The sequence below is a fragment of the Mustelus asterias genome, chromosome 8 (assembly GCF_964213995.1).
Source record: "Mustelus asterias chromosome 8, sMusAst1.hap1.1, whole genome shotgun sequence".
Classification (NCBI taxonomy): Eukaryota; Metazoa; Chordata; class Chondrichthyes; order Carcharhiniformes; family Triakidae; genus Mustelus; species Mustelus asterias.
Genome location: NC_135808.1, coordinates 100,139,858 through 100,163,872, shown reverse-complemented (window position 1 = coordinate 100,163,872; position 24,015 = coordinate 100,139,858). Strand labels below are relative to the sequence as shown.

The following is a 24,015-nucleotide window of genomic DNA, read 5'->3' as shown; positions in this document are numbered from 1 at the left end:
TCAATGTTCCCTCATTGCTAAGTGAATAACTGATACAACACTGAGCCATGTAGGCTAAGATGTTCCAAAGTTCGGTCTCTTGTCACTGCTACATCAGTGATTCTTAGTTGGGGCAATGGTGGGATGGGTTGGGGAGAATCGGCCAGAGCTTCCCATCCTTAATCCATGCTGCATTGTTGTATTTGTCAACTTTGGGTGAGGGCAGGATTAGGCTTGGCCATTATGAACCTGCCAACATTCATTGGTAAATTCACACGCAAGGAATGGTGGACACTGGGAGGCAACCAATGCCTGTGAAAATATAACCTCATGTCCTTGAAAGGAGGGAAGATCTACCGGGATAATCAGTACCTGTACTTGTATTTCATCAGTTTAAAGTGAATTTTTCCTCTTCAAAAGTCCTGAGCCAGTATTTTACGACTTCACTCGGGCGAGGCTTGTAAAATCCCACCCGAGGCCAAAGTAAAATTCCGTTCTGTGATCAGGGCGGGGGTGGCGGTAAAATTCCAGCCCTGGCCTTTTGATGGGTCTGATTTGTTTGAATGTCAGCATGTTGTACCAAGCAGTGATTCTGCCTGGTTTCCCCATGTAGCGAGGTTCCAAAATTAACTGGGCAGTTTGAGAGAAGCAATACAGAAAATGGTGCTGTCTCTTTTTGGAGTTTGGTATTTGAGATTTGTCAGCACGTGTTACAGCAGAAATATGGGAATGTTGGGATGAGTGAAAGGCGTTCAACATGTCCAGTCTTTTGCTCAGAAATCATTCAACAATTTCTTTGCAAGTCCAGAAAGAACACATTTATATTTTTTCATATAGGTTTGTTTTTAATCCATTTTGATTAACTCTATAGAACATAGAACATAGAACATAACAGCGCAGAACAGGCCCTTCGGCCCACGATGTTGCACCGACCAGTTAAAAAAAAACTGTGACCCTCCAACCTAAACCAATTTCTTTTCGTCCATGAACCTATCTACGGATCTCTTAAACGCCCCCAAACTCGGCGCATTTACTACTGATGCTGGCAGGGCATTCCAATCCCTCACCACCCTCTGGGTAAAGAACCTACCCCTGACATCGGTTCTATAACTACCCCCCCTCAATTTAAAGCCATGCCCCCTCGTGCTGGATTTCTCCATCAGAGGAAAAAGGCTATCACTATCCACCCTATCTAAACCTCTAATCATCTTATATGTTTCAATAAGATCCCCTCTTAGCCGCCGCCTTTCCAGCGAAAACAATCCCAAATCCCTCAGCCTCTCCTCATAGGATCTCCCCTCCATACCAGGCAACATCCTGGTAAACCTCCTCTGCACCCTCTCCAAAGCCTCCACATCCTTCCTGTAATGTGGGGACCAGAACTGCACACAGTACTCCAAGTGCGGCCGCACCAGAGTTGTGTACAGTTGCAACATAACGCTACGACTCCTAAATTCAATCCCCCTACCAATAAACGCCAAGACACCATATGCCTTCTTAACAACCTTATCTACTTGATTCCCAACTTTCAGGGATCTATGCACACATATACCTAGATCCCTCTGCTCCTCCACACTATTCAAAGTCCTCCCGTTAGCCCTATACTCAACACATCTGTTATTCCTACCAAAGTGAATTACCTCACACTTCTCCGCATTAAACTCCATCCGCCACCTCTCGGCCCAACTTTGCAACCTGTCTAAGTCTTCCTGCAAACTACGACACCCTTCCTCACTGTCTACCACACCACCGACTTTGGTGTCATCAGCAAATTTGCTAATCCACCCAACTATACCCTCATCCAGATCATTAATAAATATTACAAACAGCAGTGGCCCCAAAACAGATCCCTGAGGTACACCACTTGTAACCGCACTCCATGATGAATATTTACTATCAACCACCACCCTCTGTTTCCTATCCGCTAGCCAATTCCTGATCCAATTTCCTAGATCACCCCCAATCCCATACATCTGCATTTTCTGCAGAAGCCTACCATGGTGAACCTTATCAAACGCCTTACTAAAATCCATATATACCACGTCCACTGCCCTGCCCCCATCCACCTCCTTGGTCACTTTCTCAAAAAACTCAATAAGGTTAGTAAGGCACGACCTACCTGCCACAAAACCATGCTGACTATCACCTATCAATTCATTACTCTCCAAATAACTATAAATCCTATCCCTTATAATTTTTTCCAACATCTTGCCGACAACAGAAGTGAGACTCACCGGTCTATAATTCCCGGGGAAGTCTCTGTTCCCCTTCTTAAACAATGGGACAACATTCGCTAACCTCCAATCTTCTGGTACTATACCAGAGGCCAACGACGACCTGAAGATCAGAGCCAGAGGCTCTGCAATCACTTCTCTTGCCTCCCAGAGAATCCTTGGATAAATCCCATCCGGACCAGGGGATTTATCTATTTTCAGACCCTCCAGAATATCCTGCACATCCTCCTTATCAACTGTAATACTGTCTATTCTACTCCCTTGCAACCCAGTGTCCTCCTCAGCTATATTCATGTCCCCTTGCGTGAACACCGAAGAGAAATATTGGTTCAATGCTTCACCAATCTCCTCCGGTTCCACACATAACTTCCCTCTGCCATCTATAACTGGCCCTAAACTTGCCCTAACCAACCTTCTGTTCTTGACATACCTATAGAACGCCTTAGGATTCTCTTTAACCCTATCCGCCAAAGTCTTCTCATGTCCCCTTTTAGCCCTTCTAAGCTCGCTCTTCAACTCCCTCTTAGCCAATCTAAAGCTTTCTAGTGCACTACCCGAGTGCTCACGTCTCATCCGAACATAAGCCTCCTTTTTCTTTTTAACCAACAAATAAACTTTTTTGGTGCACCACGGTTCCCTAGCCCTACCAATTCCTCCTTGCCTGACAGGGACATACCTATCACAGACTCGCAGTAGCTGCTCCTTGAAAAAACTCCACATGTCGGACGTTCCCAGTCCCTGTAATCTCCTAGTCCAACCTATGTTTCCTAATTCTCTCCTAATAGCCTCATAATTACCCTTCCCCCAGCTAAAACCACTGGCCCGAGGTTCATGCCTATCCCTTTCCATCACTAAGGTGAACGTAACCGAATTGTGGTCACTATCACCAAAATGCACACCAACCTCCAAGTCTAGCACCTGGTCTGGCTCATTTCCCAGCACCAGATCCAATATAGCCTCACCTCTAGTTGGCCTGTCTACATACTGAGTCAAAAAACCTTCCTGCACGCTTTGAACAAAAACTGACCCCTCTAACGAGCTAGAGCTATAACAATTCCAGTCAATATTAGTCAAGTTAAAATCCCCCATAACAATTGCCCTATTACTATCACTCCTAAGCAGGATTGACTCCGCAATCCTTTCCTCAACCTCTCTAGAACTTTTAGGAGGTCTATAAAAGACTCCCAACAGGGTGACCTCTCCTCTCCTATTTCTAATCTCCGCCCATACTACCTCAACAGATAAGTCCTCATCAAACCTCCTCTCTGACACTGTGATACAATCTCTGACCAATAATGCTACCCCTCCCCCTCTTCTACCTCCTTCCCTACTTCGACTAAAACATTTGAACCCCGGGACCTGCAGCATCCATTCCTGCCCCTGCTCTATCCATGTCTCTGAAATAGCCACAACATCGAAGTCCCAGGTACTGATCCACGCTGCAAGTTCACCCACTTTATTGCGAATACTCCTGGCATTGAAGTATACACATTTCAAACCCTGCTCCACCCCACCTCTGCAATGCCGTGCATTGCAGTCCCCATCCATGCATCCCTCACTTTCAGCCCCACTACTCAGGATCCCTCCCCCCCCCCCCGAATCAGTTTAAACCTCCCTGCATGGCCTTAGCAAATTTACCCCCCAGGATATTGGTCCCCTTCTGATTAAGGTGTAGACCATCCTTCTCATAGAGGTCACACCTTCCCCAGTACGAGCCCCAATTGCTTAAGTACCTGAACCCCTCCCTCCTGCACCATCCCCTCAGCCATGAATTCAAACCTTCCCTCTCCCTATTCCTCTCTAAACTATCCCGTGGTACAGGCAAGAGTCCAGAGATAACCACTCTGTCAGTCTTGGCCTTTAATTTCCACCCCAACTCCATAAATCCCTGCCTAATATCCCCTTCCCCTATCCTCCCTATGTCGTGTGTCCCCACATGTACAATAACTTGTGGTTTATCTCCCTCCCCCCTAAGAGTCCTGAATACCCTGTCAGACACATCCCGGACCCCAGCCCCTGGTAGGCAACACACCAACCCTGAGTCCCTACCTTTAGTTCCGACCCTCCTATCTGTCCCCTTAATTGTGGAGTCCCCAATCACAAGGCCCAGTCTTTTACAGCCCCTAACCACCTGAGCTTTCTCACTCGGCTCACCCCCAGAGATCTGCTCTCTATGCTCAGTTGATTCCTCCTCAACTGTAGCCTCCAGCACCGAAAACCTATTATGGAGGGGAACCGCCCCAGGGGATTGTCTTCCCGATTGCTTCTTACCCCTCCTCCTGGCATTGACCCAAGCCTCATTTCTAGGAGTTACTATTTCTCTATAACTCCTATCAACTTCCACCTCCGCCTCCCGAATTATGCGGAGTTCCTCTACCTCCCCCTCCAGCTCCTTTACACGCTCCTCCAGAAGCTGCAATCTAATGCACTTCTTACAACTAAAATCTCCTGAAACACTACTGGATTTCCTCACCACATACATCCCACAGGAGATGCAGCATACTGCCTGAACTGCCATCCCTGAAGCCATTACCAGCAAGAAAAAAAGAAAACAAAAAACTTCCCCACACTTATAATTAGGTTAGAGGAGGATGGAAGGGTGGGATCCTCTACCAGTGTAGAGGATCGGGTATCTCCTCTGCACCAATTTATAGGGCTAGGGGCCCGAGAGAAAAAAAAAAACTACTACTGAGGGGGAACCTCCCAGGTAACTGACTTTTAAAGTTAAAATAAAAACCCTTCCCAGACTCCTTTGCTGCCCACTTCTAGTTTTCACTTTAAACTTGAAAAACTGCTGTTAAAGTAAAGGCCAAAAAAATACACACACTAGCTGACTAATTAAATAAATAAACAATTCAATTAATCCAATTAATCTCTTACCAGCACTGCTGCTTTTCAATCACCCCTCTCAGCTTGCTCCAGTGGATCAATGAGGGGGAACCTCCCAGGTAACTGACTTTTAAAGTTAAAATAAAAACCCTTCCCAGACTCCTTTGCTGCCCACTTCTAGTTTTCACTTTAAACTTGAAAAACTGCTGTTAAAGTAAAGGCCAAAAAAATACACACACTAGCTGACTAATTAAATAAATAAACAATTCAATTAATCCAATTAATCTCTTACCAGCACTGCTGCTTTTCAATCACCCCTCTCAGCTTGCTCCAGTGGATCAATGAGGGGGAACCTCCCAGGTAACTGACTTTTAAAGTTAAAATAAAAACCCTTCCCAGACTCCTTTGCTGCCCACTTCTAGTTTTCACTTTAAACTTGAAAAACTGCTGTTAAAGTAAAGGCCAAAAAAATACACACACTAGCTGACTAATTAAATAAATAAACAATTCAATTAATCCAATTAATCTCTTACCAGCACTGCTGCTTTTCAATCACCCCTCTCAGCTTGCTCCAGTGGATCAATGAGGGGGAACCTCCCAGGTAACTGACTTTTAAAGTTAAAATAAAAACCCTTCCCAGACTCCTTTGCTGCCCACTTCTAGTTTTCACTTTAAACTTGAAAAACTGCTGTTAAAGTAAAGGCCAAAAAAATACACACACTAGCTGACTAATTAAATAAATAAACAATTCAATTAATCCAATTAATCTCTTACCAGCACTGCTGCTTTTCAATCACCCCTCTCAGCTTGCTCCAGTGGATCAATGAGGGGGAACCTCCCAGGTAACTGACTTTTAAAGTTAAAATAAAAACCCTTCCCAGACTCCTTTGCTGCCCACTTCTAGTTTTCACTTTAAACTTGAAAAACTGCTGTTAAAGTAAAGGCCAAAAAAATACACACACTAGCTGACTAATTAAATAAATAAACAATTCAATTAATCCAATTAATCTCTTACCAGCACTGCTGCTTTTCAATCACCCCTCTCAGCTTGCTCCAGTGGATCAATGAGGGGGAACCTCCCAGGTAACTGACTTTTAAAGTTAAAATAAAAACCCTTCCCAGACTCCTTTGCTGCCCACTTCTAGTTTTCACTTTAAACTTGAAAAACTGCTGTTAAAGTAAAGGCCAAAAAAATACACACACTAGCTGACTAATTAAATAAATAAACAATTCAATTAATCCAATTAATCTCTTACCAGCACTGCTGCTTTTCAATCACCCCTCTCAGCTTGCTCCAGTGGATCAATGAGGGGGAACCTCCCAGGTAACTGACTTTTAAAGTTAAAATAAAAACCCTTCCCAGACTCCTTTGCTGCCCACTTCTAGTTTTCACTTTAAACTTGAAAAACTGCTGTTAAAGTAAAGGCCAAAAAAATACACACACTAGCTGACTAATTAAATAAATAAACAATTCAATTAATCCAATTAATCTCTTACCAGCACTGCTGCTTTTCAATCACCCCTCTCAGCTTGCTCCAGTGGATCAATGAGGGGGAACCTCCCAGGTAACTGACTTTTAAAGTTAAAATAAAAACCCTTCCCAGACTCCTTTGCTGCCCACTTCTAGTTTTCACTTTAAACTTGAAAAACTGCTGTTAAAGTAAAGGCCAAAAAAATACACACACTAGCTGACTAATTAAATAAATAAACAATTCAATTAATCCAATTAATCTCTTACCAGCACTGCTGCTTTTCAATCACCCCTCTCAGCTTGCTCCAGTGGATCAATGAGGGGGAACCTCCCAGGTAACTGACTTTTAAAGTTAAAATAAAAACCCTTCCCAGACTCCTTTGCTGCCCACTTCTAGTTTTCACTTTAAACTTGAAAAACTGCTGTTAAAGTAAAGGCCAAAAAAATACACACACTAGCTGACTAATTAAATAAATAAACAATTCAATTAATCCAATTAATCTCTTACCAGCACTGCTGCTTTTCAATCACCCCTCTCAGCTTGCTCCAGTGGATCAATGAGGGGGAACCTCCCAGGTAACTGACTTTTAAAGTTAAAATAAAAACCCTTCCCAGACTCCTTTGCTGCCCACTTCTAGTTTTCACTTTAAACTTGAAAAACTGCTGTTAAAGTAAAGGCCAAAAAAATACACACACTAGCTGACTAATTAAATAAATAAACAATTCAATTAATCCAATTAATCTCTTACCAGCACTGCTGCTTTTCAATCACCCCTCTCAGCTTGCTCCAGTGGATCAATGAGGGGGAACCTCCCAGGTAACTGACTTTTAAAGTTAAAATAAAAACCCTTCCCAGACTCCTTTGCTGCCCACTTCTAGTTTTCACTTTAAACTTGAAAAACTGCTGTTAAAGTAAAGGCCAAAAAAATACACACACTAGCTGACTAATTAAATAAATAAACAATTCAATTAATCCAATTAATCTCTTACCAGCACTGCTGCTTTTCAATCACCCCTCTCAGCTTGCTCCAGTGGATCAATGAGGGGGAACCTCCCAGGTAACTGACTTTTAAAGTTAAAATAAAAACCCTTCCCAGACTCCTTTGCTGCCCACTTCTAGTTTTCACTTTAAACTTGAAAAACTGCTGTTAAAGTAAAGGCCAAAAAAATACACACACTAGCTGACTAATTAAATAAATAAACAATTCAATTAATCCAATTAATCTCTTACCAGCACTGCTGCTTTTCAATCACCCCTCTCAGCTTGCTCCAGTGGATCAATGAGGGGGAACCTCCCAGGTAACTGACTTTTAAAGTTAAAATAAAAACCCTTCCCAGACTCCTTTGCTGCCCACTTCTAGTTTTCACTTTAAACTTGAAAAACTGCTGTTAAAGTAAAGGCCAAAAAAATACACACACTAGCTGACTAATTAAATAAATAAACAATTCAATTAATCCAATTAATCTCTTACCAGCACTGCTGCTTTTCAATCACCCCTCTCAGCTTGCTCCAGTGGATCAATGAGGGGGAACCTCCCAGGTAACTGACTTTTAAAGTTAAAATAAAAACCCTTCCCAGACTCCTTTGCTGCCCACTTCTAGTTTTCACTTTAAACTTGAAAAACTGCTGTTAAAGTAAAGGCCAAAAAAATACACACACTAGCTGACTAATTAAATAAATAAACAATTCAATTAATCCAATTAATCTCTTACCAGCACTGCTGCTTTTCAATCACCCCTCTCAGCTTGCTCCAGTGGATCAATGAGGGGGAACCTCCCAGGTAACTGACTTTTAAAGTTAAAATAAAAACCCTTCCCAGACTCCTTTGCTGCCCACTTCTAGTTTTCACTTTAAACTTGAAAAACTGCTGTTAAAGTAAAGGCCAAAAAAATACACACACTAGCTGACTAATTAAATAAATAAACAATTCAATTAATCCAATTAATCTCTTACCAGCACTGCTGCTTTTCAATCACCCCTCTCAGCTTGCTCCAGTGGATCAATGAGGGGGAACCTCCCAGGTAACTGACTTTTAAAGTTAAAATAAAAACCCTTCCCAGACTCCTTTGCTGCCCACTTCTAGTTTTCACTTTAAACTTGAAAAACTGCTGTTAAAGTAAAGGCCAAAAAAATACACACACTAGCTGACTAATTAAATAAATAAACAATTCAATTAATCCAATTAATCTCTTACCAGCACTGCTGCTTTTCAATCACCCCTCTCAGCTTGCTCCAGTGGATCAATGAGGGGGAACCTCCCAGGTAACTGACTTTTAAAGTTAAAATAAAAACCCTTCCCAGACTCCTTTGCTGCCCACTTCTAGTTTTCACTTTAAACTTGAAAAACTGCTGTTAAAGTAAAGGCCAAAAAAATACACACACTAGCTGACTAATTAAATAAATAAACAATTCAATTAATCCAATTAATCTCTTACCAGCACTGCTGCTTTTCAATCACCCCTCTCAGCTTGCTCCAGTGGATCAATGAGGGGGAACCTCCCAGGTAACTGACTTTTAAAGTTAAAATAAAAACCCTTCCCAGACTCCTTTGCTGCCCACTTCTAGTTTTCACTTTAAACTTGAAAAACTGCTGTTAAAGTAAAGGCCAAAAAAATACACACACTAGCTGACTAATTAAATAAATAAACAATTCAATTAATCCAATTAATCTCTTACCAGCACTGCTGCTTTTCAATCACCCCTCTCAGCTTGCTCCAGTGGATCAATGAGGGGGAACCTCCCAGGTAACTGACTTTTAAAGTTAAAATAAAAACCCTTCCCAGACTCCTTTGCTGCCCACTTCTAGTTTTCACTTTAAACTTGAAAAACTGCTGTTAAAGTAAAGGCCAAAAAAATACACACACTAGCTGACTAATTAAATAAATAAACAATTCAATTAATCCAATTAATCTCTTACCAGCACTGCTGCTTTTCAATCACCCCTCTCAGCTTGCTCCAGTGGATCAATGAGGGGGAACCTCCCAGGTAACTGACTTTTAAAGTTAAAATAAAAACCCTTCCCAGACTCCTTTGCTGCCCACTTCTAGTTTTCACTTTAAACTTGAAAAACTGCTGTTAAAGTAAAGGCCAAAAAAATACACACACTAGCTGACTAATTAAATAAATAAACAATTCAATTAATCCAATTAATCTCTTACCAGCACTGCTGCTTTTCAATCACCCCTCTCAGCTTGCTCCAGTGGATCAATGAGGGGGAACCTCCCAGGTAACTGACTTTTAAAGTTAAAATAAAAACCCTTCCCAGACTCCTTTGCTGCCCACTTCTAGTTTTCACTTTAAACTTGAAAAACTGCTGTTAAAGTAAAGGCCAAAAAAATACACACACTAGCTGACTAATTAAATAAATAAACAATTCAATTAATCCAATTAATCTCTTACCAGCACTGCTGCTTTTCAATCACCCCTCTCAGCTTGCTCCAGTGGATCAATGAGGGGGAACCTCCCAGGTAACTGACTTTTAAAGTTAAAATAAAAACCCTTCCCAGACTCCTTTGCTGCCCACTTCTAGTTTTCACTTTAAACTTGAAAAACTGCTGTTAAAGTAAAGGCCAAAAAAATACACACACTAGCTGACTAATTAAATAAATAAACAATTCAATTAATCCAATTAATCTCTTACCAGCGCTGCTGCTTTTCAATCACCCCTCTCAGCTTGCTCCAGTGGATCAATGAGGGGGAACCTCCCAGGTAACTGACTTTTAAAGTTAAAATAAAAACCCTTCCCAGACTCCTTTGCTGCCCACTTCTAGTTTTCACTTTAAACTTGAAAAACTGCTGTTAAAGTAAAGGCCAAAAAAATACACACACTAGCTGACTAATTAAATAAATAAACAATTCAATTAATCCAATTAATCTCTTACCAGCACTGCTGCTTTTCAATCACCCCTCTCAGCTTGCTCCAGTGGATCAATGAGGGGGAACCTCCCAGGTAACTGACTTTTAAAGTTAAAATAAAAACCCTTCCCAGACTCCTTTGCTGCCCACTTCTAGTTTTCACTTTAAACTTGAAAAACTGCTGTTAAAGTAAAGGCCAAAAAAATACACACACTAGCTGACTAATTAAATAAATAAACAATTCAATTAATCCAATTAATCTCTTACTAGCACTGCTGCTTTTCAATCACCCCTCTCAGCTTGCTCCAGTGGATCAATGAGGGGGAACCTCCCAGGTAACTGACTTTTAAAGTTAAAATAAAAACCCTTCCCAGACTCCTTTGCTGCCCACTTCTAGTTTTCACTTTAAACTTGAAAAACTGCTGTTAAAGTAAAGGCCAAAAAAATACACACACTAGCTGACTAATTAAATAAATAAACAATTCAATTAATCCAATTAATCTCTTACCAGCGCTGCTGCTTTTCAATCACCCCTCTCAGCTTGCTCCAGTGGATCAATGAGGGGGAACCTCCCAGGTAACTGACTTTTAAAGTTAAAATAAAAACCCTTCCCAGACTCCTTTGCTGCCCACTTCTAGTTTTCACTTTAAACTTGAAAAACTGCTGTTAAAGTAAAGGCCAAAAAAATACACACACTAGCTGACTAATTAAATAAATAAACAATTCAATTAATCCAATTAATCTCTTACCAGCACTGCTGCTTTTCAATCACCCCTCTCAGCTTGCTCCAGTGGATCAATGAGGGGGAACCTCCCAGGTAACTGACTTTTAAAGTTAAAATAAAAACCCTTCCCAGACTCCTTTGCTGCCCACTTCTAGTTTTCACTTTAAACTTGAAAAACTGCTGTTAAAGTAAAGGCCAAAAAAATACACACACTAGCTGACTAATTAAATAAATAAACAATTCAATTAATCCAATTAATCTCTTACCAGCACTGCTGCTTTTCAATCACCCCTCTCAGCTTGCTCCAGTGGATCAATGAGGGGGAACCTCCCAGGTAACTGACTTTTAAAGTTAAAATAAAAACCCTTCCCAGACTCCTTTGCTGCCCACTTCTAGTTTTCACTTTAAACTTGAAAAACTGCTGTTAAAGTAAAGGCCAAAAAAATACACACACTAGCTGACTAATTAAATAAATAAACAATTCAATTAATCCAATTAATCTCTTACCAGCACTGCTGCTTTTCAATCACCCCTCTCAGCTTGCTCCAGTGGATCAATGAGGGGGAACCTCCCAGGTAACTGACTTTTAAAGTTAAAATAAAAACCCTTCCCAGACTCCTTTGCTGCCCACTTCTAGTTTTCACTTTAAACTTGAAAAACTGCTGTTAAAGTAAAGGCCAAAAAAATACACACACTAGCTGACTAATTAAATAAATAAACAATTCAATTAATCCAATTAATCTCTTACCAGCACTGCTGCTTTTCAATCACCCCTCTCAGCTTGCTCCAGTGGATCAATGAGGGGGAACCTCCCAGGTAACTGACTTTTAAAGTTAAAATAAAAACCCTTCCCAGACTCCTTTGCTGCCCACTTCTAGTTTTCACTTTAAACTTGAAAAACTGCTGTTAAAGTAAAGGCCAAAAAAATACACACACTAGCTGACTAATTAAATAAATAAACAATTCAATTAATCCAATTAATCTCGTACCAGCACCGCTGCTTTTCAATCACCCCTCTCAGCTTGCTCCAGTGGATCAATGAGGGGGAACCTCCCAGGTAACTGACTTTTAAAGTTAAAATAAAAACCCTTCCCAGACTCCTTTGCTGCCCACTTCTAGTTTTCACTTTAAACTTGAAAAACTGCTGTTAAAGTAAAGGCCAAAAAAATACACACACTAGCTGACTAATTAAATAAATAAACAATTCAATTAATCCAATTAATCTCTTACCAGCACCGCTGCTTTTCAATCACCCCTCTCAGCTTGCTCCAGTGGATCAATGAGGGGGAACCTCCCAGGTAACTGACTTTTAAAGTTAAAATAAAAACCCTTCCCAGACTCCTTTGCTGCCCACTTCTAGTTTTCACTTTAAACTTGAAAAACTGCTGTTAAAGTAAAGGCCAAAAAAATACACACACTAGCTGACTAATTAAATAAATAAACAATTCAATTAATCCAATTAATCTCTTACCAGCACTGCTGCTTTTCAATCACCCCTCTCAGCTTGCTCCAGTGGATCAATGAGGGGGAACCTCCCAGGTAACTGACTTTTAAAGTTAAAATAAAAACCCTTCCCAGACTCCTTTGCTGCCCACTTCTAGTTTTCACTTTAAACTTGAAAAACTGCTGTTAAAGTAAAGGCCAAAAAAATACACACACTAGCTGACTAATTAAATAAATAAACAATTCAATTAATCCAATTAATCTCTTACCAGCACTGCTGCTTTTCAATCACCCCTCTCAGCTTGCTCCAGTGGATCAATGAGGGGGAACCGCCCAGGTAACTGACTTTTAAAGTTAAAATAAAAACCCTTCCCAGACTCCTTTGCTGCCCACTTCTAGTTTTCACTTTAAACTTGAAAAACTGCTGTTAAAGTAAAGGCCAAAAAAATACACACACTAGCTGACTAATTAAATAAATAAACAATTCAATTAATCCAATTAATCTCTTACCAGCACTGCTGCTTTTCAATCACCCCTCTCAGCTTGCTCCAGTGGATCAATGAGGGGGAACCTCCCAGGTAACTGACTTTTAAAGTTAAAATAAAAACCCTTCCCAGACTCCTTTGCTGCCCACTTCTAGTTTTCACTTTAAACTTGAAAAACTGCTGTTAAAGTAAAGGCCAAAAAAATACACACACTAGCTGACTAATTAAATAAATAAACAATTCAATTAATCCAATTAATCTCTTACCAGCACTGCTGCTTTTCAATCACCCCTCTCAGCTTGCTCCAGTGGATCAATGAGGGGGAACCTCCCAGGTAACTGACTTTTAAAGTTAAAATAAAAACCCTTCCCAGACTCCTTTGCTGCCCACTTCTAGTTTTCACTTTAAACTTGAAAAACTGCTGTTAAAGTAAAGGCCAAAAAAATACACACACTAGCTGACTAATTAAATAAGTAAACAATTCAATTAATCCAATTAATCTCTTACCAGCACTGCTGCTTTTCAATCACCCCTCTCAGCTTGCTCCAGTGGATCAATGAGGGGGAACCTCCCAGGTAACTGACTTTTAAAGTTAAAATAAAAACCCTTCCCAGACTCCTTTGCTGCCCACTTCTAGTTTTCACTTTAAACTTGAAAAACTGCTGTTAAAGTAAAGGCCAAAAAAATACACACACTAGCTGACTAATTAAATAAATAAACAATTCAATTAATCCAATTAATCTCTTACCAGCACTGCTGCTTTTCAATCACCCCTCTCAGCTTGCTCCAGTGGATTGATGTTTATGCACCATGACTTCATTTTCCTGGTAACTGCTGCTTCAATTCCTGAAAGCACTTATGATGTTTGAATTATGAGATTAGATCCTAAAGTTGTCCTATTTTTATTGAGGTTTTTTTTCAGAAACTCTTTTGACATTTTAATTACGTCTAAATAATAAAATACCATATTCCTGGTGAAACAGTGAATCGCAGTTACGGTAGTGATCTGATAGACCCCTTCACAAGGCATCCTTCACTACAGTGGACTGGATCAGCATGCATCCTAACAAAGGGAGTCTGTTCACTGGGGGAAAATCGTTCCACAAAGACACACAAGTGAGGGAGATCGCAAATATTCCACATGCCTGAGAAGCCAGTGTCTCTTCAGTTGCTGCTCTATCTTGATAGGTGTTGTTTGATGCTGTATATAATGAAATTGCAGGAGGGGGAATGTGGATTTGTTCAAGAAGTTAGTCCTGTTCTTAAATAAAATGAAAGCAAATTTTGTAGTGTTTTCTGTTTTGTTTCCTAGGTCACCAGGCTTTGTGACCTCTCCATAGATGGTGACTCTGTTACATCGGTTTGTTGGAACGAGAGGGTGAGTCAGGTGTCATGTTCATTTTTTAATGCATTTAATTCCTACTTTTTTTACACTAATCAAGCATTCAGTGAAATCAGTACGATTTTATTGTGCAACAGCAGAGACCACATCATGTTTTTTCTTTATTTTTTCATGGGATGTCGCTGGCCAGGTCAGTGTTTGTTGCCTATCCCTAATTGCCCTTGAACTCAGTGTCTTGCTTGCCCCATTTCAGAGAGTATTTAAATGAGTAAACTGCATTGCTGTGGGTCTGGGGTCACGTGTAGGCCAGACCAGGTAAGTTTTTAAAATTAATTTATGGGATGTTGGCGTCGTTGGCTAGGCCAGCATTTATCCCTATTTGTCCTTGAGAAGGTGGTGGTGAGCTGCCGCCTTAAACCGCTGCAGTCCCTGAGGTGTGGGTGCACCAGGCAGAGAGAATTCCAAGATTTAGACCCAGCGACAGTGAAGGAGGAGAGATATATTTCCAAGTCAGGATGGTGAGTGACAGATGGATGGCAGATTTCCTTCCCGAAAGGGCATTAGTGAACCAGATGGGTTTTTACAAAAATTGACAATGGTTTCACGGTCATTCTTAGACTTAATTCCAGATTTTTATTGAACTCAGATTTTTAACCCTGGATTACTAGTCCAGTGACAATACCATTACACCACAGCCTTTAGAGGACATTTTGCTCTGGGTTTAGAATCACATCTAGGCCACACTGGGCAAAGATGGCTGCTTCCTTACCTAAAGGGCATTAATGAACCAGGTGGGATTTTGCAATTGTGGCCATCATTACTGAGACCACTTTAAATTCCTGATTTTTCATTTAATTGAATTTAAATTCCACGAGCTGTGATGCTGGGATTTGAACCCCGGAGCATTAGCCTAGACCCCTGGATTACGAGTCCAGTGACATTACCACTATGCCACCCACAATATGACTCTTTAATGTAATAAAATGTTTCAAGGCACTTCACATCATGACACAATATATGACACTCTCTTGGCATTTGACTTCACCCCAATGGGCTAAATAAGCAGTAGAAAGTTCCTCTCCCCTCTGGACAGCAGGCATTACAAATGGACTTCAATACCAGCAGTGATGTTATTACATTCTAATTATCCTTGTCAGAGATCATCGGGTAGCAGCAATTTTGAGGTACATTCAGTTGACTCTTAATGCAAACAGCACTGGACACCATGCATCCAATGCAAGGTCTTTAATTATTTGCGCACAAGGAGAACCCCCTCCGTCTACTGGGATGGCCGGAGCGGTTCTAAAGTTACAGAGAAACAGCTCAGCAATTATAGTCACTTACAGCAAATCAGGAACAAGAGATTTTTCACATCTTTCATTGACATACATATTTGCCAATTAAATCCTGGCTTTTCGCCCTTTCTCATTCAATGAAAAATTGACTTCTGCTAATCCTTCATTTGCATAGTCTATCCCCATATCTCGCCTTTGGTATTTGTTATGGGAAAACTCTGGTCTTCTTTGGTGAAGGCCGAAAAGCAAAATGTTATGGGGCCTACGCAGAATAGCAGAGACTGACTCCTTTTGAAGGTCAGTAAGCCGATAAACATTTTCCACCACTGTACAGAGAAGGCATGAAACTTTAATTTGAACACTTTAACTTCCGCACAATTTAACTTCCAAACTATGAAACTTCAATCTGAACATTTTAACTTCCACATCCTAAATGAGGCAAGGCTAATTCCTAATTGGCTGACTGGGTGTATGATCAAGCTGTGATGGTCTTGATGGGCACGATCGGTTTCCAATTTGTTTTTTGAGGGTGATGGTCACCTATTGATATCATAGAATCCCTACAGTGCAGAAGGAGGCCATTCGGCCCAGTGAGTCTGCACTGACCACAATCCCACCCAGGCCCTATTCCCGAAACCCCGCATATTTTACCCTGCTAATCCCTTGACACTTGGGTCAATTTAACATGGCCAATCAGCCTAACCTTCACATCTTTGGACTGTGGGAGGAAACCGGAGCACCTGGAGGAAACCCACGCAGACACGGGGAGAATGTGCAAACTCCGCACAAACAGTGACCTGAGGCCAGAATTGAACTCAGGTCCCTGGTGCTGTGAGACAGCAGTGCCAACCACTGTGCCACCGTGCCACCCTGATATCATTTTCCATAGTCCCCTATTTTGAAATTCAGGGATCCCATAGACCCCACTGGCCTTCTGAGGTGTCAATACACGTGGAACCATCCCTCTCATTGAAATTTATTCTTGTTACTTCTTGCTAAGATAGAAGAACATTTTCCTATCTCACTTGCCCATTTGTTCAGGAAATATGCTGTCATTTTCCCATGATTGATATCTTGAGCACATTGTTGCAAAACCTCATTTAGTTGGTATTAAATCAGACCCCTATCAGTGACTCTATGTTTTGGACAGGCAGTTTGAAGGTTGCTGCTACTTTTCGCTTTGCTTACTTGGATTGAGTTACCTTTAGAAGAGTAAAATTGTTTGAAAATGATACGTTTGCTAAACATAACACACAATGTTCAACTAACAGATATTAAAATTTAAAAGAACCAAAGGGTTACAAAAGCTAATTACAGAGCTTAATTCTAAACTTCCAAAACACAGTGTGGAATAAAGTGACTTCTTCTGAACAAGTGGGACTGCACTAATTTGATGCACGTGGCTGAATGTTTTAATACTTGTTTTTCTTTGCACAATGAACTTTGAGTTTAGATAACAGAACTGATGATTTCAATTGTGAGGGAGGTAGATAGTTTGTACCAGTAATTGTTTAATCTTAACGCCTCGCATCACTGCCTTTAAGACCTTTTCCCTTGTCAATTTTGAGTATGATGCTAAGACCAAGTCATGTGATGAGTGTGTGTTCCAGAATTCAGCATAAAATCATATGGGGTTGACATAGATTGGGTTAATTAAATTAAAATGAATCATTAAGCATCAGGTTACCTACCCTGAGGCTGAGATTGCCTGGGTATTTGATACCTCACATAGTAACTCTACTGCTATGTCCAGACTCCTGTCTGAGTACTAGACTGGCTTTACCAGTATTGTTATACCTCATAAACCATTTAATAATCCTGCTATCATTTGTAAAGATTAAATTTGACCACTTGCCATGTTAATTGTATTCCTTGATTCCTATATGGATTAAATGTCATTTCAATTTGAGTCATGTATAAAAAGATTTCACTTGTTGCAGGGTAAGATCCCCCTCATTTCATTATTATTACTGATCACTTTCTTTGTTTTGTCCAGCCCTGAATGGCGATCTGTGCACCAAGAAAATTAGATTCCATTTTATTCTATACTCGATTGTAACTTGAATGTGACCCCTGGATGATTGATGTTCTCTCTGACACTCTCAGATCACCTTATTCAAGGCGGCACGGTGGCACAGTGGTTAGCACTACTGCCTCACAGCACCAGGGACCCGGGTTGCTTTGCCACAGAAGGCTGTGGAAGCCAGGTCATTGAGTGTCTTCAAGACAGAGATAGATAGGTTCTTGATTAATAAGGGGATCAGGGGTTATGGGGAAAAGGGAGGAGAATGGCGATGAGAGAAATATCAGCCATGACTGAATGGCGGAGCAGACTTCATGGGCCGAGTGGCTAATTCCTCAGCCTTATGGGTTCAATTCCCGGCTTGGGTGACTGTCTGTGTGGAGTTTGCACGTTCTCCCCGTGTCTGCGTGGATTTCCTCCAAGTTTTTGTAAGAGGGAGGTTGTGCCTTACAAATTTGGTGGAGTTTTTTGAGGAAGTGACAAAAACGGTTGACGAAGGAAGGGCCGTGGATGTCGTCTATATGGATTTCAGTAAGGCATTTGACAAAGTCCCACATGGCAGGTTGGTTAAGGAGGTTAAGGCTCATGGGATACAAGGAGAAGTGGCTAGATGGGTGGAGAACTGGCTTGGCCATAGGAGACAGAGGGTAGTGGTCGAAGGGTCTTTTTCTGGCTGGAGGTCTGTGACCAGTGGTGTTCCGCAGGGCTCTGTACTGGGACCTCTGCTATTTGTGATATATATAAATGATTTGGAAGAAGGTGTAACTGGTGTTATCAGCTAGTTTGCGGATGACACGAAGATGGCTGGACTTGCGGATAGCGATGAACATTGTTGGACAATACAGCAGGATATAGATAGGCTGGAAAATTGGGCGGAGAAATGGCAGATGGAATTTAATCCGGATAAATGCGAAGTGATGCATTTTGGAAGAACTATGTAGGGGGGAGTTATACAATAAATAGCAGAGCCATCAAGAGTATAGAAACAGAGGGACCTAGGTGTGCAAGTCCACAAATCCTTGAAGGTGGCAGCACAGGTGGAGAAGGTGGTGAAGAAGGCATATGGTATGCTTGCCTTTATAGGACGGAGTATAGAGTGTAAAAGCTGGAGTCTGTTGTTGCAGCTGTATAGAACGGTGGTTCGGCCACATTTGGAGTACTGGGTCCTGTTCTGGTCGCCGCACTACCAGAAGGACGTGGAGGCTTTAGAGAGAGTGCAGAGAAGGTTTACCAGGTTGTTGCCTGGTATGGAGGGTCTTAGCTATGAGGAGAGATTGGGTAAAATGGGCTTGTTCTCCCTGGAAAGACGGAGAATGAGGGGAGACCTAATAGAGGTGTACAAAATTATGAAGGGTATAGATAGGGTGAACAGTGGGAAGCTTTTTCCCAGGTCGGAGGTGACGATCACGAGGGGTCACGGGCTCAAGGTGAGAGGGGCGAGGTATAACTCAGATATCAGAGGGATGTTTTTTTTACACACAGAGTGGTGGGGGCCTGGAATGCGCTGCCAAGTAGGGTGGTGGCGGCGCAGACGCTGGCATCGTTTAAGACTTACCTGGATAGTCACATGAGCAGCCTGGGAATGGAGGGATACAAACGAATGGTCTAGTTGGACCAATGAGCGGCACAGGCTTGGAGGGCCGAAGGGCCTGCTTCCTGTGCTGTACTGTTCTTTGTTCTTTGCTCCGGTTTCCTTCCACACTCCAAAGATGTGAGGGTTAGGTTGATTGGCTACGCTAAATTGCCCCTTAGTGTCAGGGGGTTAACAGGGTAAATAAGTGGGGTTATGGGGATAGGGCCTTGGAGGGAAATGTGATCGATGAAGACTTGATGGGCCAAACGGCCTCTTTCTCCACTGTAGGGATTCTATGATGATATCATTTCAAAATAACATCATGTATGGACTTTAAAAATTCTCCAGTTTTCCGTTCACCGGACCCGTACCCATCCTGTGGATACTCGTCACCAGATTTACTTGCTCCCAGGCCCTTAACTGTTTCAATCTAAATTATTTACCCTTTCACTTTAATTTTGCTCAGCTTGACAGATATCGCATTGTGTTTAATTCTATCCCAATTGTTTTAAAATTGGTTTCTCTACGCAGTATGTCTTAATGCCTTGTTCATTTAATTTGTTTCACTCTACTGGCCCCAATAACCATTTCATGCCATGTTGTTTGTCAAGAAGTGCACATGCCTCGAGACCTGCTCTTCAATACAATTATTGCAGGTACCTTGAATGGGCCCACTTTAAACTGGTTTCCCTGCATGTTAGTCACTTCACACGTAACTCACCTGCACATTTGCGCAATGTCCCAAATGTCATGCCACACCTTCTTGAATTCTTTGTGACCTTATCAAGAGATCTCGGAGTTACTGCTCAAGTTTCCACATATGGTCCAGATGCCTTGGGTGGTGGCCAGAGTATCAAACTCTGTTCTCCCAAAAAAACATAGACAAGGACATAACCCTTTCAACACCAAGCCACGTGAGATGTTACGTCAGGTGACCAAAAGCTTGGTGAAAGAAGTGGATTTTAAGGACTGTGTTAAAGGAGAATTGCAAGATAGTGGAGAGGTTTAAGGAGAGAATCCCTGAGCCCGGGGGCCTATGCAACTGAAGGTGTGGCCACCAGTGTCAATTACAAGAGGGCACAGGTTCAAGATGAGAGGGGGAAAGTTTAAGGGAGATGTGCGGGGGAAGTTTTTCACACAGGGAGTGGTGGGTGCCTGGAACGCGCTGCCAGAGAAGGTGGTGGAAGCAGGCACATTAGCAACATTTAAGAGGCACCTGGATGGGTACATGAATAGAGGGATATGGTCCGAGTAACGGCAGGAGGTTTTTTTTAGCTCAGGGCATCCGGATCGGCACAGGCTTGGAGGGCCGAAGGGCCTGTTCCTGTGCTGCATATTTCTTTGATCTTCGATCTTTGTTCAGTGATGGAGCGGTGAAAGTCAAGATTGCACAAGAGCGAAGATCTCCTGGAAGGCTGTGGGGCTGGAGGAGATTGCAGAGATAGGGAGGGACAAGGCGATGGAGGGATTTGAAAACCAGGATGAGAAATTTAAAAATCAGCATGTTGCTTAAGCATGAGTCAGTGTAGGTCAGCGAATGGAGTTGATAGGTGAATCGGAATTGGTGTGAGTGACACAGGCAGTAGTTTTGGATGCCCTCAGGTTTGCAGAGGCAGTGTATCAGGGTTGAATATGGGTGATCAGCCAGGAGTGCTTTGGAAGAGCCATATTTAGAGATAACGAGGCATAGATGAGAATTCCAGCAGCAGAGGTGCTGAGACAGGGCCAAAGCTAAGCATTGTTACATCAATGAAAATAGGTGTTACATAGAAACTAGAAGCCGGAGCAGACCATTTGGCCCTTTGAGCCTGCTCTGCCATTCATTTTGATCATGGCTGATCATTAAATTCAATACCCTGATCTCCCCCTTGCCCCTCATATCACTTGATCCCTTTAGCCCCAAGAGCTATGTCTAATTTCGTCTTGGAAATCGGACAACGTTTTGGCCTCAACTACATTCTGTAGTAGTGAATTCCACACATTCACCACCCCCTCGGTGAAGACATTTCTCCTCTCCTCAGTTCTAAAAACATCTTCAAACTATGACCCCTAGTTCTGGATTCTCCCACCATTGGGAACATTCTTTCTGAATCTACTCTGTCTAATCCTGTTAGAATGTTATAAGTTTCTGTGAGATCCCCTCTCACTCTTCTAAACGCCAGTGAATATAATCCTAACCGATTTAGTCTCTCCTCATATGACAGACCTGCCATCCCAGAAATCAGCCTGGTAAAGCTTTGCTGTACTCCATCCATAGCAAGGACATCCTTCCTCAGATAAGAACACCAAAACTGCGCACAGTACTCCAGGTGTGGCCTCACCAACACCCTATAAAATTGCAGCAAAACATTCCTATCCCTGTACTCCAATCCTCTCGCTATGAAGGCCAACATAGTGTTCTTAGTGATGATGCAAATATGAGGTCAGAAGTTCATCTCCAGGTCAAGGTTGTGAACAGACTGGTTTAATCTCACTGTTGTCAGGGAGATGGGATGAAGTCACTCACTGAATGATTCACTATCGTTACGTGCCTACCTACAGCCAGACAAGGGTGATGGGGTAATACCATGGCAATGACTTCAAAGTAATATCGGCTACACTACAGGTTTTGTGGATGGGCCAGAGTTCTGTGTAATGAAGGAATACCCAAAATAGGAACATAGGAGCAGCAGTAGATCATTCGGCCCATCAAGCCTGCTGCACCATTTAATACAACCATGGCTGAGCATCCACTTCAAGGTATTTTTCCTCACACTATCCCCACATCTCATCCCTAATACAGCTTATTCCCTTAACTCCACCCCCTCCCCTTCTCTGAGTTCCTGATCTTCTTTGGGGATATACTGTTTGAAAGATAGGAAATTCTGAAGTAGGTTTTATCCCAGGCTACTGCTTTAAGCATCTCGCATGGGCAAATGCACCATAGGTGAAGTGTAGGGGTGGAATGTCGATCTCCATGCTTCTGTGCAACCCCTTGGGATGTTTTGTCATGTTAAAGGCACTGTATAAATACAAGTTTGTGTTGTTGTTGATCGACCTGCAGGTAGTTCCATGATCACAGCCTCAATAACTCAGTGTAAACACTCTTTTAACATACGCAGGGGAATTTTGTGGCAGTGGGCACTCACAAGGGATACGTGCAGATCTGGGACGCAGCAGCTGGGAAAAAGCTGATCTCTCTCGATGGACATTCCGCTCGAGTTGGTAAGTAATAAAACAACCCGAAATGGAGTTTGGGAATTGGATTTCGCTTGGGGTTCGCAGAGGAGACTTTTTTGTTAAAAGTGCAGGCGGATGGTGAACAACGAAAAAATTATTTTAAATTGCTGGTTTATTCCTAACACAAAGTGAAAACTACTAAGTTTTATAACTGCTTGTGATGTGAACGTTTTGATTGGATTTCGAGATGTTTGTGTAGATAATCTGACTTAGCAGTTTTACTTGATGTTAAATTAAAGTTTGAAGCGATGTCAGGAAGCTTCTCTTTGAGGTGGAATGGAAATCTGGAACTGTCTCCTCTGAAAAGCTCTTAAGGCTAGGTCAATTCAAAACTTCAAAACAGATTAATAATCTAACAAGAATTTATTAAGGGTTTCAAAACTAGAGTGGGTAAGGTGGGGTTAGGATGTAGATCAGCTAATGAGCAGATTTAATGACCTACTATTGTCTCTAAACAACTAAACATATAGATGTAAAACTTTGTGTAAGCAACACTCCACAATGAATGGCTAGTTTCTTACATCCCATATAACCTTTGAAGAACAATTTTCTAAAACATCCTGGTCCTACTCGCAGAGTTAAAGGATGGGCCCTATTGAATCCATTGACTGTCGAATCATAGAATCCCTACATTGCAGCAGGAGGCCATTCGGCCCATCGAGCCCACACTGACAACAGTCCCACCCAGACCTTATCCACGTAACTGCATGTATTTACCCTGCTAGTCCTCCTGACACTATGGGGCAATTTAGCCTGGCCAGTCAACCTAACCCGCACATCTTTGGACTGTGGGAGGAAACCGGAGCACCCGGAGGAAACCCACGCAGACACAGGGAGAATGTGCAAACTCCACACAATCACCCAAGGATGGAATTGAACCCGGGTCCCTGGCACTGAGGCAGCAGTGCTAACTGCTGTTCCACCGTGCCACCCATGTAGAATGTATGGTGCAGGAATGTATGGAGGAATAATACAGCAGTTTGTCTTTTACCTTCACACGGCTCAGTAACATTACAAACTCCTTATGGTTCCCCCCAACTGTTCAGCGATGTCCATTTATACTCTATTGAAAGTTGAACCAATGATGATCACCTGTCTTAGCGTAACAATGTGATTGCCAAAGCTACAATTGCTGATATATTGGCAATCTGCACTCTTGGAATTCTAGGAATATTTAGGTGGCTCTGAAAATTGATGGACTATGCAAAGGCAACTTACAGATTCCCAAACTTGCTTCATACTAGGGACAGCCTGTGCCAAGAATATCCACGATGTGGAGATGCCGGATGGTATTTGCTACCAAATAAACCTGTTGGACTTTAACCTGGTGTTGTGAGACTTCTTACCAAGAATATCCTACAGAGGGTCTAGGAGCACGCTGTACAGAAACAAACTGTTTGCTGCTTTGGATACACCCAATTTTCTTTCATTTTGTCATAAGTGAATAGTCTTGGATAAGAGCCTGGCAGGGCAGCCTAATGAACCAAAATGATATTTCCCAGGATCTTTTGGTAAAATCCTATGAGATTTTGACCTTCCAGG

At 42.0% G+C, this 24,015-nt stretch overlaps 1 protein-coding gene across 8 annotated transcripts in view; it reads left to right on the top strand.

Annotated features, from left to right (window-relative positions):
- Positions 1 to 24,015, top strand: part of LOC144497394 (fizzy-related protein homolog) — a 78,681-nt gene that overhangs the window by 41,871 nt on the left and 12,795 nt on the right. For all 8 annotated transcript variants that reach the window (XM_078218593.1, XM_078218595.1, XM_078218590.1 and 5 more), the window contains 2 exons: positions 14,334 to 14,399; positions 22,356 to 22,458. In XM_078218593.1, the coding sequence (XP_078074719.1) occupies positions 14,334 to 14,399; positions 22,356 to 22,458 (169 nt within the window). The remainder of the gene's footprint in view (positions 1 to 14,333; positions 14,400 to 22,355; positions 22,459 to 24,015) is intronic.